This window comes from Hippoglossus hippoglossus, chromosome 12 (genome assembly GCF_009819705.1).
Source record: "Hippoglossus hippoglossus isolate fHipHip1 chromosome 12, fHipHip1.pri, whole genome shotgun sequence".
NCBI classification, from domain to species: domain Eukaryota; kingdom Metazoa; phylum Chordata; class Actinopteri; order Pleuronectiformes; family Pleuronectidae; genus Hippoglossus; species Hippoglossus hippoglossus.
Genome location: NC_047162.1, coordinates 6,772,501 through 6,788,909, shown reverse-complemented (window position 1 = coordinate 6,788,909; position 16,409 = coordinate 6,772,501). Strand labels below are relative to the sequence as shown.

Sequence of the window (16,409 nt, the reverse complement as noted above, 5' to 3'; positions counted from 1 at the left end):
GGGGGCAACCATCACTGATCTACACCCATGTAATATATGTTTATCCTGCTACTGCATAAGTCAACATGAAGATCTGTAATTCTGTAACTCTGAGAGTTAAGAGCAGAGGCGAGTTTGAGTTCGGATCATTGTCATTAATAAAGAAAGCTTCCACACTGTTCTAGAGCTGGAACAAGTTTTAGATTAACGGATGAGTCAATCAACAGAAAATTCATTGTAGAAATTTGTCAATAGTTTCAGTAATTTTTTTCAATCAAAAACTGAAAATGTCCAATTATATTTAACATTTGATTTAGTTGTTCAGACAAAAAAAGACATTTGAAGATGTCAGACTCAATTAGTTAATAAAATAATCAGCAGACTAATCGAGCACATTTTTCCTAATGTGCTCGATTAGTTAAACAGAAACAAACAAGATGATACACTAGAAATACTAGATAAGAGAGCACATACCTCCACCGATGCCCAATGGTCCTCTTATCAAACCAGATTGAAATTCAACAGATCCAGATTTTCATTTGGATCTGCACCAAATTGCACTCGCTCGTAAATATCAGTCCCCTAAATATGCCAGATTTTTTTCATCCAGATAAAAAAAAAAAAAACATGGATCCACATCAAAATGTAATGGCTTCTTCCTTGGGACATGCCCCACCCCTCCACAAAGTTTTAAGAACATTGGTCGTGTAGTTTCTGTAATCCTGCTAAATAATAAACTAATGCAGACAAAAACATAACCTCCTGGTTAGAGATAATTAATCATTTATTTCTTCCAGTGCAATAAAGAGATTAATGATGAACCTAGGATCTGTTGGGATCTCGTTTCTGCATTTAATTAACCTGGAAATACTTGCGCAGCCTTTCTGTCGCCAAACGGTAGCTCTACACGTCTGCCATCAGGAAGCACTAATGTGAACGGACAGATCACTGGGGAGCCGACAACTAGTGGAACAGAGGGACACGATGGAACGAAAACCAGGAAAACACAAAGGCAACAATAATTATGTAGGTGACAAATCTTTTATTGACACAATATCAAGTTTTAGGCCAAATGCTTGGCCTCGCGTTAACCCTGCTTTGGTAAACACGGGGTGTGAATCAGGGGCGCCATCTGTGCAAACATGTCCCAAAAAGCCCCTGGGAACAGGCTGTAGGAGTGTGTGAGAGCTTTCATACAGCTCAATGATGAGTAGCTTAAACCTGTGTCTTAAGGGGCTGAGACAGCTCCAACCTGCCGTGTCAACGTTGGGCAAATTGTGCCACCACATGACACTGATTGATGCTGACCGCTGCCTGCACGTTTATTCTAAATTCGTCAAGCATGACACCATCAAATAAAAATCTACATCTGCACCGTATCAAGTGGTTTGGATCCCATCTGCATTCATTCAATTCAACTGATCAAGTAGCCTATTATGCGTTTTCACACCAGCGAATACACCACAGCCAATTAAATGGAATCAAGTGGCTCAAACAATAATGGCTGTCATTTGTGCAGAACCAAAGGCTGTTCTGGAGATAAGCAGTGTTCAGTATGCAGTGTGATAACAGAGATGATCGCTGCTCTACTTTTGTGATATTGTCCATAAACAAGACCAGTCTACATGCACACTTAGCAGCTCTGCGAGGCAAAGCAGTGCTTTGAGCTGAATGCAAATCAGCATTACAAAGTAAAGCCGGGGCTTATGGGAATGCGGGTAGTTTTGCATTCCCAAATTAAACTTTGACAGAATGGGGGCACTTGATGAAGAGTTTTGGGATCACCTGATATGTTACAATTAATCCCGTGGAGAATATCTGCACCAAAATTCATAGCAATCAAGATTTTGTTCAAAACTCAAAATACGATCGTCTGGTATTATCTTGACTTTTCCTCAACCATCACCAAGAGTTGGACTGGGACGAAATCATGGTCCCCAGGTGATGCATCCTAAAGACTTTGCCGTTCTCCTGACCTTTTCTCGAATGCCAACCAAAAGTGAGCGGGTTACATCATCTGGGAACCAGGAGTTTGAGCCCATTCATAAAACTGTAAAGATGTTCTAACTTTGTATCAGCAAGTGTTGAAGACTAGCGGTCAAAGTGTGGGAAGGATATTCAGGATATTTCTTTGGATGGGTGTCTATGTGACCTTCATTGTTGGTGCGACTGGCCGGGGTAAGACCATCCAGAGGTGACAGGAGTTTGATGACCAAGATTTCTTTGTCCCAGAACCACAGTCCACTGTAAGGGTGGCCAACGGTTGTGAGTGAAGGTCAGTCCAGTAATACTTTTAGCTGAGATAATGGAGCCAGGGTCCGAACTCATTCACTAACTCCTACTTTACTGCATAGGGTCTTCCATATAGAGGACTAGTGAGCTCATCAGCAAAAGAAAAAAATGCTTTCAGACGCTACTTGTGCCAATAATTACGTCATTGTCGCAGATTTATGACGTACAATAACAACGTCGCCCGGTGGACGATCCCACAATAAATTTGAAATTATTATTTTACACTTAGTATTAATACTTTATGGGGAAAAAACACGTTGAATGACAATCTTTAAATGTGGAAATAAACTTGCTTGCCTCAGTCTGTGCTGTGATTCTCTGCTCTTCTCGTATTTACATTATTACGACAGGTCGTGCTGTTCCTGCTGCCCTCTCTCCTCTCGTCGCTCCGCAGCGAGTGCAATGCATGATGGTACATATTGCTCGGTAAGTGAACAACAGTTGTACACTACTTTTCACGGTGCATTGAAGGAAACAATAAGTGCACTATAGAGGGTATAAAAAAATTCACTTAACATTCGGACAGCGTAACAAAATGGCCACTATATAGTGGACTGTATGGTGTTTAGTCAGGGATTTTGGACACAGGCCTCAACCTACTGCTGTACTTGTTCTTGATGTATAAGGGGAGGCAATGACAGATAAAAATAAGAAAGAAGTCTGAGAGGCTCAGGCTTCATTTTAACCCCAAACACGTACTGACAAAAACTGAGAAACCAAACCCGACAAAGTCAAGAAGAACATGGAAATTCAATTGGGATCACATTGTTCAAAAGGAAGCTGAAGACAACATGACAAAACTACAAAGTTTGGGAAATTGACTTTCTAAAAATATGCTAATGCCTCCAGTGCATATGATTAGACGGCTTATGAGCCGTCTCCCTCCTCATTATCCATTCAGTTTTTCTGCCCTGATGGGTTGATGCAAGAGAAGATAACAATGCAAGCAGCAAAACAGTTTCTCAAACTTTCCCTGCAGAGCAGAGTGTTATATAAACTATACTCACACAGCATGAAAACACAGTTCTGTGTCTGTTTGAGTGAGTTTCAATGACTTTGATTTGATTCTATCCATCTATATCAAGAGCCTGTTGCTGTCTGAATGACAGACACTGAACGGACAGACTTTAACAGACAGGGACATGGTCCTCTGTTAAATCTGAGTGACAGTCACATTAGCCCTGTCAGTTCAACAGCAGAGAAGATATTATGTTGCTAGTTGCTGTGTGGACGGCAGCGTTGAAGCAGTATGAAGTCCACAGGATGAAAAGTAGTAGTTTGCTCACATCATTTATCCATTAGAGTCAAACAAAGAGCGATCATTGTGTCCTGACATCCCAGAACCACACATCATGTTATAAACAGCAGATTATAACTAATATCTATAACTACAATTAGTTTTAGTGACAAGACAAAATGGCAAATTGTAGATATGAGCTGCACTGGAAATGAACAGTGAACCCAGAGAGTATATTTACTATATGAACTGTTTCTTACAGAAGCAACATATTTTGAAATATATTAAAAAATATAAAGCAATCCTAAAAACAAACTGACAAACTTATTTATATAATATTATGTAACTGTTTAACAATTTACAATTATCTTTATTATATCTGCTGACTTCAATCCCTGTGAAGAAGAAAATGTCTATGTTTTCTTCAGCAAAAAGTCAGGAACCAACCAAAAATTATTTACATTACAAATTATGTTTTGATTTGAAAAATGACTGAAATAATTTATCAATTGTTAAAATATTTGGAGATAATCTACCAGTTGACTGAATAATTGAGCAATAGACAAATTATTATAGCTATGATATCCTGCAATACATATTAAATGTATGTCAATATATATCTCCATTGGTCAATTAACCCACAAATACCCAGCTTAACTTTTATAGCCATTGCAATTAAATGCACTTACTTTATGTAAATATGCTTATGGCCATAAAACTGCTCTTTAAAACAGGGTGTTTATGTGTCGGACTCATTCTTGCCCCAGCACAGTTGTTTCCTGGAGTCTCAGATAGTTGCTTAGCAACATCAAAGTAATAATGAGTTACTGCTCCTGGCCAGGAAATAGTCATATCCCCCCAGTAAATCACAGTCTATGGTTTTAACACACTGTATATATTAAGCTATACTATATTGTGTTAATGAGTGAAGGGGCTATTTTCCCTTTCTGTGTGCTAAGATAATAACATAGCTGCTGGCTGCATCTTAAAATTAAAGACACAATCATGAAAGTGGTATTGATGGTGTTCTAAACTAAGTCAGCAAGAACACACATGAACATAAATTCTAAATTTTGGGATTTAATGGGAACCATGGTTTAAAAAATAACCTTCCTTATATGTAACTTGATTTATAAATGATTCCCTTGTTCCTCTTTCATACAGGCGACGCATGTTATACACGGTTCTCCTGAACTTACATCAGACGTGCATGTATTTGATTTGACAGTTGACTGTGCTCTGCAATGTAGCTCAGCATTTTGATAGAATTACACAGAATTGTATAACATGGTGACTCAGTTGAGTTTTAAATGTTGTAAGTTTAATTCCAAATCCTAAAACAAGCTGCAGGACGTCAACCAGCTTCTATGACTCCTGTTCCTGCTAAAGTCAACACACACACACACACACCCGGCCCAATTCGGGGGGGGGAGGGTCGGCTGACAATTCAGACAGACTGCTGTCAATCTATGTCACCGTCTGGGTCTGGGGGCAGCATCAGATTGAATATGGCGTGTTTCTGCTGCCTCTATGTTTGGAACACAGGAAGAGCACGATGTTGCAGCAACAATCGTCTGATGCAGGTAACGGAGGTGTTGCACCGGGATGTCAATCACACTTAAACATCAAAACATTTCAACGCAACTGCTTCTTGGGTGTTAAAACCAGCATAGACCCGAGACAAGAGAAGAAGAGCGCAGAGTAAATGTGGCTCTTCACTGAATGAGAGATCAAGGTAGTGAGACAAAAAGCGAATCAGAATGTGGGGAGGTTGAACGATGGGAGCGGGAGAACGAGACCTTGAGGCTTTCTATGTAGCACGCTGGAACAAGATGAGAGAATTGAGATGAATGTGCACACACACACACACACACATACACACAACTCCAAATCACATTTAGAAGTAGGGCAGCCTATCTGCCAGCTCAGAAGCCTGCAGCTCTTTCCTCAATCATTACCCAACAAACGACACCGTACGACAATAGGCCCAGTTTATCTGCCTACTCATGCTAAGGAAGAACCCTCCTGGGCCGAGCGGCACAACTTACAGACCTGACATGTTTATTTTAGGTAATAGTGAGAATGAGGGAAAAGGCAGAGTTTAATTTGTGTGAACATGAAAATTAACTTGTGTCTTTTCCTTTTCTTGAAAACCAATTTAAGAAAAAAGTGAAATAGTGCAGCTTCTCAGTTTAGCTCCGAATGTAATGACACAGTTTATTAATGAGGAAATGAACAGCCTAAGTCTCTGTCTGCACCACACTTCACTTTGGGAGCTTCCCAAACACGGAGAGGAGTTGAGAAAGACACATTTCTGCGGTGGAGCCGGTTGCCAGGGAGAGGAGAGGCACGACATTCTGCAAAAAGGCTGATGGGTGTATGTCATCAGTTTTGCAAGTCAAGTCAAGTAGCGGGTTAATGAAAATGTTGCCAAGTTATAAATGACCAACGTGCAGGACAAACTTGCTAAAGGAGAATGTGAGTCTTTGTACCCTATTTCATGGGAATCCATCCAAAATTGTTCAAGATCTTTCACTCAGAACTAGAAATGCCAACCTCATGGTACCACAAGATTAAAAAAAACAAATCATGTGATCATCAAAGCTATTAGGATTCAACCTCCGGAGACCATGACTGTCTGATCTAGAGTTCACGGTTACACAGTTATCCATTATATAGCTGTTGACATATTTAAAGTGGTGCCTGAAACAGACCGACATGGTCTTTTCTAGAGCCACGTCACTATCTAGAAGAAAATAAGCAACTATACTGCATTTAACAGGTAAATCCAGATGGATCCAATAAGCTGACCTAGACACCTATTTTATTACTTAGCAATTTTAGTATAATAAAAGTACACATTCAGAGCAGGAGGAGGCTTAGCTTAGTGACAATTAAGTTCCAATTATCTGGACCACCACACAGTAATGTGTCCCTATTATTCTTATCATGCACAGGACTATTTAACCAACACAGCTCACATGTAGTAATCTGTGCAGACACAAGGACAAAAGAGCAGCCTGATGCAAATGAGGTCACACGACCAGAGATATACAGGTGCAGGTTCATGCCCAGGCCCCCCCCCCCCCCCCCCCACACACACACACAGTACCCACCCAACGCATATTCAATCCCCGGTCTGTTGACTTTAGTTGTGTTTGTACTTGAGATTAGCTGCAGAAGGCTTTGCAGCAGGCAGAATGTTATGACTGGTCACGAGTTTCTGTGTTTGAGTTTGTGCTAAAACTGAACCATAAACTTGGGCCTACTGACATATTAGAATGGCCCCACATACAGAGTAAAAATTACACTTCCTCTATACAGACTGAAAGTGTGAACCTTCATCAATTTGAATTTTAAGAACCTATCTGACTTTCTTGCAGCTCCTGAAATTTGAATATTGCACTTGGCCATCTTGACATTTTGATTAAATTTTGATCAATAGTGAAGCCCGACTACAAACCACACAGGGTCTATTTTCATTTTATCCAATGGATGCAGCAAATGAAAAAGCCACAACCAGGCTGACTTTGCGTGCTGAGGCTGAGACAGGGACGGTCAAGGAACGTGCATGAAGAAAATGTGCCTTCAGGCTCTGCAGCAGGATTGAGTTCAGGTCTTTTGAAAACCTCTTTTTCTTTGGATGGGGATTGTTTGGGGCGAGTGTCGGGGGGCAGGGGGGGGAGGGGGGGTCAGAGTATACAAGACTTGACTAATTGTGGAGCAGAAGAGACCTGGCTCAGCCTCCGGGCAGATGATGAAAGCAGAAGCCTGTGCGTGTGTGTGTGTGTGTGTGTGTGTGTGTGTGTGTGTGTGTGTGTGTGTCCGAGCGTGCCACACGATGCTGGTAGTGGAAGCAGGGACCACTCACCACCTGTCAGTCCACCCATGTGAGCAAAGACCTGCTGTCACTACAGTGTATTTATCCACAACACAAGCACCAGTGGGGAAAAAAGGCAGGAAGCGGACAAAGCAGGAAATACAGCAAAATATAACTAATAAAAAGAATACAGTAAATTAACTCATTCATTCAATGCACATATTGTACATATTTCATATTTGATTTTATATATTTTGTAAATCTTATAAGCTTATATTTCTAATCTTGCATGGAGCTATTGGAACAAACACAATTTCCCCCCGGGATCAATAAAGTATTTCTGATTCTGATTGAGGGTGTGATAAAAATAAATTGCAATGACCTATTAAATTTTAAATGTTAGAGTCTAGAAGCACATGAGACTGTCTGTCAGTAAACTAATACATACAAATGGAGGAAGAAGCTAGTGATCAAAAGCTGTGCTAGTTAAATTATTACCTTTGCCAAGGAAGTTTTTGTCTGCATTTGTTTGTTTGTAACAAGGATTCTGCAAAAACTACTGGAAGGATTATCATGAAACTCAGTGGAAGGATGTGATATGTGTCAAGGAAGAACCCAATATATTTTGTTGCCGGTCCAGATTTTATTTTACCTTCTTTAATATTGTGTGATCGGGTTGTTTTTTGTACATTTTCACTGATTTACCAGGGAATAATTCATGGATCTTGATGAAAAAATATCTGCCATTTTTAGGGTCTGAAATGAGTGTCTGCAATTTGGACAAGGAGGCCGGTGTAACTATTCTTATTCACTAGTTCTTGTCCCCAAGTTTAAAAAATACATATTTTGCAAATGGTTTTGGATTGAATTTCATGTGCCACTTTCCAGTTGGACTGAGCCTTATCAGAGCAGATCATGCAGAAGTGTACTTTGTATACTGATCGTGGTTTGCGACTGGTATTGAGATAACTGTTAATCAGGAAAAATGGGACCCCCGTTCTCTTGGGGCCTGGGTAAACAAAGGGAAACTGCACTCTTTCAAAGCTGAGATCACGTCTAATCCAGTACACATATAGGTCACGCACTATGCTCTTGTACATCTGCCATTAAGCTAGCATGAATACAAAGTGAAAACAGTGCCCCTCATTATGTATGTGTCATGTCTCCCTAAATACAGCATATCCCACATTCACACTGAACGCCGACCAACCGCCCCCACTTTGCTACAGATCTCTAACCCCCCCCCCCCCCCCCCCAGAGTTAAGCTGTGTTCTCATTTCTCTCCTGGTTTTCTGGGACATGCGGGGTGTGCAATTGTTGAAGATGTGATTCTCGGATATTTAGAATCTGTTTATGTTTGGTTCTGACCCCTGATCAGTGTTGTTTAATCAGCATCTGTGTTTAATCTAACTTTGGTTAAGGATGAGAGCAAAATGCCCAATCTGTGCATTATGCGTGGTCATACTGTGTGTAATTTTGTCACTAATCTGTGTGTGTGTGTGAAAAAGGGTTAGGTTATATATCGGCCGATATGTTTGTATAATAAAAGATTGTTCATAAAATGTTGTAACAAAACTGTTAAGACTGAGGCTTGCTATTTTACAGTTTTACCATAAATACAAGAAACTATAAATAACAAAAACAAAAATATAACCAAATCTATAGAGCTTGAATTTGGAAAACACATAACATTTTAAAAAACATATTTTGTGTAAACATGAATGCACATCTTTTCTGCATTGTTTATTATATAAAATAAAGATTTTCATATTGGGCCAGGGTGAGCAAAATATCTGAACAAAGAGAATTAAGTGAAAAACCAGGGAAAAGAATAGAGGGAAGTGAAATATGGAAATTTTCTCTGGTGGTTTATTTTGGCTGCTGCCAAATCAGTTGACCAGTGCTACAGTGTTGTATGAATGAGTGACATTTGACCACAGGAGCATGAAGATGGTTAATAATTAACCCAAATCATTTCCAACACTGGTGAGGCCTTAATCGTGCTCGATGACGAGGCGTTGGTATACATCTCATACACATCTCGAGCCCAGACCATAACTGGAAGATATAATGCAAAGATTCTTGTGCCAGCATTTACTTAAAATTATGTAACTTGCTTCTCAAAACCTTATCTAGAACTACAGCCACCTGTGGTTGTTTGCCAACCAGGGAGGTTTCAGTTAATCTTTGGAGTCTGAGTGACAACCGGTCAAAATTTGAAGATATTTTCCTAAAGGAAGATTTGAGCTATTTTCAAGTGACCAAAACATGTTTTGTGAGGCCACTGTGACCTTTTAGCACCCAAATCTAATTAGTAAATATGTGAGTCTAGGTGAACATTTGTGCCAAATTTGAAAGGATTCTCATGAGGCAAATAAGGGTTTTATTAGGTCATCCTTGAGACAAGTGAATGTTTGTGCCAGATGTAATGAAATTCCCAATGAGTGTTACTGATATATCACAAGAACATAAGGCCCCTGTGACATTGACCTTTCGCCTCTGACTGATAAATTCCCAAAATTTCACCCTTAAGTCTAAGTGAACGTTTGTTGCAAATTCGAAGAAATTCCCTTGAGACATTGTTGAGATATCTCGTTCACAACAATGGGACGGACGGACAACATGAAAACATAATGCCTACGTCCACTGGCTGTCACCAGCTTTGGAGGCATAAAAAGATTTTCTGTCAACAGTTTGGGTAAAATCAGAAGCACAGCGACTCAAAAACACACAAACTCAAGTGAAAAAGTCTGTTGGCCTCCCTGACAGCTCCAGGTCCCTCTACTTCCCTCTCAGCAGCCAAACATCTGCTCCTGACTGAGTCTTGACAGTTCAAGTGAGCTCTCAGACGACTGACACAGGCTCAGTGGACCCACACCGAAATGACAGTTAAAAAACAAGGTTCGCTCCTCTAAGACAAAGTTTGCCTCTCTCGCGCACGGCAAAACAAGAGATCTCACGAAATGTTCCAGACAGCCGGGGAACAAAGGCAGAGGGAGGGGAGCCATGTAATATCCAGGGAGACTCTTGGCGGTGTGAAGGAGGAGGCTGCATCCTGACGGACATGAGAGGGAGGCTTAAAATCCCATTAGAGCCGATCAAAATTCAAAGGGAAGCATGCGTAGCCTGCCCTCAGCCTCTATTCCTGTCAGCACTGAGTAGATAGCCAGAGAGGAGCTATATCGAGATGGTCTATTTTGGTAGGAGGAGAGTGAGGGGATGGAAAGAAAACAGCGGTGGATGGAGAAGGAGACGGAGGGGTTAGACATAAGGGAGTAAGAGAGAGGGGGTGATAGAAACATAGACGAGAGGTGAGGAGGAGAGAGCGGCCTTAAAGTTGTTTTCTTCTGTAGAGAGGCAGAGGCGTCCCGTAAATGTTTTGTGTCCCAAAAAAACTCCAGCGCATAGACACGTCTCTTTCTGAGGCAGTGGGAAGTGGACGACAATAACAAATCTCTCCATGTGGACGCAGCAACACCGGCCTTTGTCATTCAGCCCCGTTAATCGAATGAGGACGTCGTTAAAATGCAAGGGGTCCCGTTATTATGGACTACTTCAGCTCAGGCACACACACATTCACCGCCATACATAAAAAACACACGTGTGAATGCACTTGCACGCCCCTGGGGTGGTTTCTATGCCACTGGTCAAACTGAATGAAACAAATTCTTATAAACCAACACAGTAGGACCAGTCAGCCATAATGGGGGGGGGAAAGGTTTAACAAAAAACTACTCTGAAAAGATCCACAGGATACAAAATTTGTGTCTTTTCACTTTCTCGCGGCGGGAATGTGTGTGTGTGTGTGTGTGTGTGTGTGTGTGTGTGTGTGTGTGTGTGTGTGTGTGTGTGTGTGTGTGTGTGTGAGAATGTGTGTGTAAAAACGGCTGAGGACTAAACTAGCACAGCTCCTCCGCTCTGTCAAACCCAAATTTACAGTTTAGTCAGAGACGATCAGGCCGCGTCGCCTGCTCTCCCTCCGGTTCTCCTCAGATGTTTGCTCCTGTTTTCTCACATCCACTGAGACTAAAGAGATTAGTCGAGGGAGATGAAATGACTGCGGCTCTGCCAGCCACCGAGCAACCCCTTCCTGATTCAAGGACTTCCTCCCACCGCAGCCGTTCTCGCCGCTGCCATCGTCACTCTCTTTAATCACACTCAACTCCGCAGAGTCTCCTCCGCGCAATCCCTCGGCTAAAGAGCTGCGCTTTTTAATTTAAAGACGAGGCCTTTGCTTTGGTGAGATGGGGAAAGTCAGGCGGGCCGGCCAATATTCATCTACACAAAGCTAATTACATTTGACTTGACAGCCAGTCTCAAACATGCACGTCTGCCCTTTAAAACGTTCATGTGTTTGCATTCGCACAGTGTGGCACAGTGCGAGAGGAGTTCACACAAAACATTGGCACAAAAATACAATCTTTACCTTCCCATGTGTATGAAACCGGGGGCTGCACAAAAAGCAAGTACACTAGTAATTCTTTGTGACTGAAAAACAAGACCATGTAACTTTTCCCTTCTTGATGATGAAAAGCTACATGAAGACAATTACAGCTTTACTTGGTCTGGTACGAACAAAATTTGTGCTAATACCAACTGCTGTTAGGTAGCACCGTGGACTGTATAATGATGGACGAAACGTCTCCACTTCCTCCAACTCCCACTCCCTCCTCCCGGAAATGAAGCCAAAGTATCAAACACTGCTCTCTTGAAAATTTCCGCAGTAGCAATCAGGGTAAAGGAGTCACAGCAGCTATCTCCATATACACTCTTGACCAATCATTAGTCAGTTTCAGCTGTCAATCATGACGTTCCGTACCGTTTTATAGCATCAAATGACTGAAATTTCCACTTGAACATACACCAGAGTGATAAGAACTACCTAAAATAATAGAAACTATTTTGTTACAAACTAACATGGAGGAGGCAGGGTTTATGACTTATACTGCAGCCAGCCACAAGGTGGCGATGAAGACACTTTGGCTTCACTTTAGGGGAGCAGATCATGTCGTCCGTCCAGACCTGAGAGTGGATCAGTCTTCTCACCTAAAATCCATCCATCCATCCATCCATCCATCCATCCATCCATCCATCCATCCATCCATCCATCCATCCAACTTATCCAATGATGTTGTGGGTGACCAATCAAAACATTGAGTGAAAGACGGTAGACCCTGGACAGGTCGGTAATGTATAGCAGGGCTTTAACCCTCACCAAGAATGCATATAAGCATATTTCCCTAGAGGTTGAATGAAGTTAAGTGCTTTAAACCAGGAAGTCATGCTGAGGTCATTCAAAGAAAAGTAGCCGTAACCGAATGTAGAGTCTACCTCCATTATTATAAGCAGTCAATGCAAGTCACTTACCGTTGAACAAAAGGAAGACACTCTTTAATGTAAAGCTCCAGCAGCGAAATGACACGACACGACAATAAAACCGAGCCAGAGTCATCCCCCGGTCAGTGTAATAACAGAGGGCTATAAATAGGGACTTCTCTCTAGTCACTGTCAGCACAGATGAAAGTCACGACAAATTAATAAATCAGAGCTAGTTTTTTTTATAGATCCATGTTTCCTTACATATGTCACTGGGGACTCTATAAAGCCACATTAGTCTTTCAAAAATAAAGATGTTCTATACAATAGGCTGAGAGCTACGATGTTAATACACTCACTCATTCATTATTAATCCGGAGCTTTCTTTGGACCTCCAGGGAACTTTATTCACGGAGATACACAAACCCGACAACACGGCATGTCCAAGAAGCACCGATGAGCCCTCTGTTTTTTTACGCCCCACCTCAGCCTGCAGTGTAATCACCCCGACGATCAAGTTTACAACCTTATTGATTTGTCAGTTTGGGAATCACTATCTGCCCGTTCACCCGGAAACACATACACAGTCCAGCTCCGCTCTGTAGACTTTCTATAGATGGGTTTAGTTTGCCTGAAAGATCTGCGGGTTCCTCTGATTTGAAATGCACACAGTGTAACAGTTAAAGCAACAAAGCAGCCACCTACACACACAGTGTTTCACGCTGCACCAGCCAAAACAGGAGTAGGAGTCCTAAGTGCAGGATTCCCCCCCCAAAAAAAGACTGAATTTAGCACGTCGGAACTCATGCATGTTTCAGGAGGATAAATGCACATTATGGCTTTTTAGTGGCTCCGGGAAAAGAAAAAAATCACACATTTCTCTCCTCAGCCGGAGATAAGAGCCTTGTCGTGTGTGTGTGTGAGCCGAGCTCCTCCTGTGAGTCTCTCTTCAGATTACAGAACCAGCCCCGCTGTGCGATACGGCTCCGTGTCCTCGCTACTGGAGGAAAACACTGGTCTGCTGGGACGGTGCATGGGAAAAATAATAACACCCATGAAGTACCACTGACACAGCTTTATGTGTGTGGGGAAGGGGGGGGGAAAGAGTGAAAGTGAGAAAACTGAAGCTGGTGGTGCGAATAAATTCTAATAAAGTATCAGGTCAACAGAGTTTTATCAAAAGGCAGCGAAAGCAAAGATACACACTGGGTCCTTCACCTCTTACTAACACATTCAGAAAGGGGCAGAGTCCTCTTTAATTAAGGAAGACCCACAATCCACCTCTCTCTTATTGTTTTTTTCCTTTCTGCAAAATTCATCCGTGCATCCCGTTCCCACGTCAACAGCGTTGATCTGTTGTCCATAGCCAGTACATGTGTCACTACTATCTGGATACAAATTTTACCTGACAGCACTGCACTTTTTGTGTTATTGTAAATGTAGTTTTTCATCATGGAACAATCATTGTGTGTGTGTGTGTGTGTGTGTGTGTGTGTGTGTGTGTGTGTGTGTGTGTGTGTGTGTGTGTGTGTGTTTTCATCTCACCCTGATTCTCCTCATGGCCGCCACAATTTCCATCCGACTGTTGGGCCTGGGCACGTCGAGGCTTCCCACGTACTGTGGTAAACAATCAGAAACACAGCGGCTGAGCGATTATCCCTCCATCATCACATTTGACAAACTCAGGGATGTCATGAATTAAATTACACAAACACTTCAGCTTAAATTGCTAAAAGACCCACTGCATAAACAGAGGCTCCCTGTCATAGGGATAATAAGGTTGCAGCAAAATTAAGGATCATTCACAAAGGTTTTTCTTGAGACAATTATAGAGGAAACAGCTGTCTACAACACGAGTTGATGCTCACTCTATATACAGTTTAAATGTCCATGTAGATCATTTAAATGTCAATTATTATTCCCTGAATCCCAATTTAACATGTCAAACATGCAATTAAACAATCAATAATTATCGCAATGTAATTTTCATCAATAGTAATATAACAAAAATATATCAATAAATAGCTTATGCACTATGTAAACACAGTGAGGAGGTATAACACATCATTGATTAACCTCAGATTGGTCAAATGTTTTGCTGTTCATCAAGGTTCATCAAAGGAATTGTTTATTCATTGTGATTATAATCGATATTGAATATGAATATATCAATATTGGCCTAATCGCCCTACGAACATCATACAAAAAGATAACAGTCAGACAAACTGAACGAACTAAACTGTAATCTTGAAATATGGTAACCAGTGCTGATCAGTGTGAAACAAGCTAAGTCTTATCAATAAGCAATTTGTAAGTTGTGTCTATATGTGAAACTTGTTATATGTGTTTAAGTGGCTGTATACTTCTTAGTAGGAAGTATATAGTATTAGGAAGTAGTTTGGTCCATTGATTTATAACACAAAGCAAGTAAGTATTGAGAACAAGGATGAGGATGGAGGATACAAGCAGCAGCTTGTTAGTGAACTTTAGACTCACTTCAGTTGAAGTGTGAGCAGTGAAAAATCAGCCCGGAGGATAAAGTTGGAGCCGGATGTGTGCGGATCAGAGCTGAAACTATTAATCCTGTGACAGGAAATGAATCTGCAAATATTCTGATGATCGATCAACAGTCTGTGTACAAGCTAAACTTTCTCTGGTCCCATCTCAATGCACTACTACAAAAATTGGAAAGATTATTATAGGCCAATTTCTATTTATAATAGGAAATGTAAACAGCAGCTGCAGCGTGTGGTCACTTCAAACTAAACATGGGGAGGCAGCGTTCAGTCTTTATGCTCCACGTTTATGGAACAAGCTCCTGGAGAACTGCAAATCTTACTTCTTTTGAATCAATGCTTAAGACTTTCCTGTTTGCCATGGCCTTTTATTAAATCATACAATTACTTACTTTCTTAAACCGCGCTGTTACGTTCACTCTTACATTTCTTCTTGTATTAATTTAGTTTGTATTTAACTCCCTTTAACCTCTTCAAATCTTCTTTTTTGGCATTTTCTTGCATTGCTTTCACAATTTGTCATGATGCCCTTTTCACATTTCATGCAAAGCCCTTTGAATTGCCTTGCTGTTGAAATGTGCAAATACACTCACATCCAACTTCTTCTCACAACAACTTTAGAAAACCTACAAATACACTCAGTTCAGTCCATTTCTCAGCATCATGCACATGTTGTCATGTCACATCACATATGTTGCACATGCATTTTTTTTCTTTTTTTTGCCCAATAAACTACAGCCCTGTGGCCATGTGTTCAAACTTCATGATGGATCTGGAGCCTGAGGGCGACCAGTGCACCTGCTGCTGCGCTGCAACACAACACATCACAAGCGTGCACAACACACACACACACACACACACACACACACACACACACAGTTAAAACAGTGCAGGCTCGCCTCACCTTGGCTTGGAAGGAGATCCCGTGTTGATACGCCTCCTCGTTGTGCAGCGGCAGCCTCGAGTCCGCCACATCGTCCACCAGGTTGTACCTGTTCCTCCGCGCAGGCATCGCGGGCTCAGACTCTAACAGACACTTGTCTCAACAAGTAAACACGGAGAAGACGCCACGATCACAAGTGTGTGTGTCTGTGTGTGTGTGTGTGATCCAGCCGTGGTCTCCCGGTGGGGACGCGGTGCATTGTTGTCGCTGAGCCTCAGAGGTCCCGTCCTCAGCGGGGACACGTTTGTCCGCTTCTCTCCTCAAACAGTCATTGGAAAGCAGCAACGCGGAGGGTCCGTGTTTGCG

General features: G+C 41.7%; 1 protein-coding gene across 2 annotated transcripts in view; it reads right to left on the bottom strand.

Annotated features, from left to right (window-relative positions):
- Window positions 1-16,409, bottom strand: part of si:dkey-34e4.1 (carboxyl-terminal PDZ ligand of neuronal nitric oxide synthase protein) — a 56,728-nt gene that overhangs the window by 37,865 nt on the left and 2,454 nt on the right. The window contains exons 2-3 of one of the 2 annotated variants that reach the window (XM_034602200.1): window positions 16,065-16,249; window positions 14,190-14,261 (exon numbers count right to left, since the gene is read on the bottom strand). In XM_034602200.1, the coding sequence (XP_034458091.1) occupies window positions 14,190-14,261; window positions 16,065-16,172 (180 nt within the window). In that variant the 5' untranslated portion in view covers window positions 16,173-16,249. Of the gene's footprint in view, window positions 1-14,189; window positions 14,262-16,064 lie in introns of both variants that reach the window. The other variant, XM_034602201.1, reaches the window with a different exon arrangement.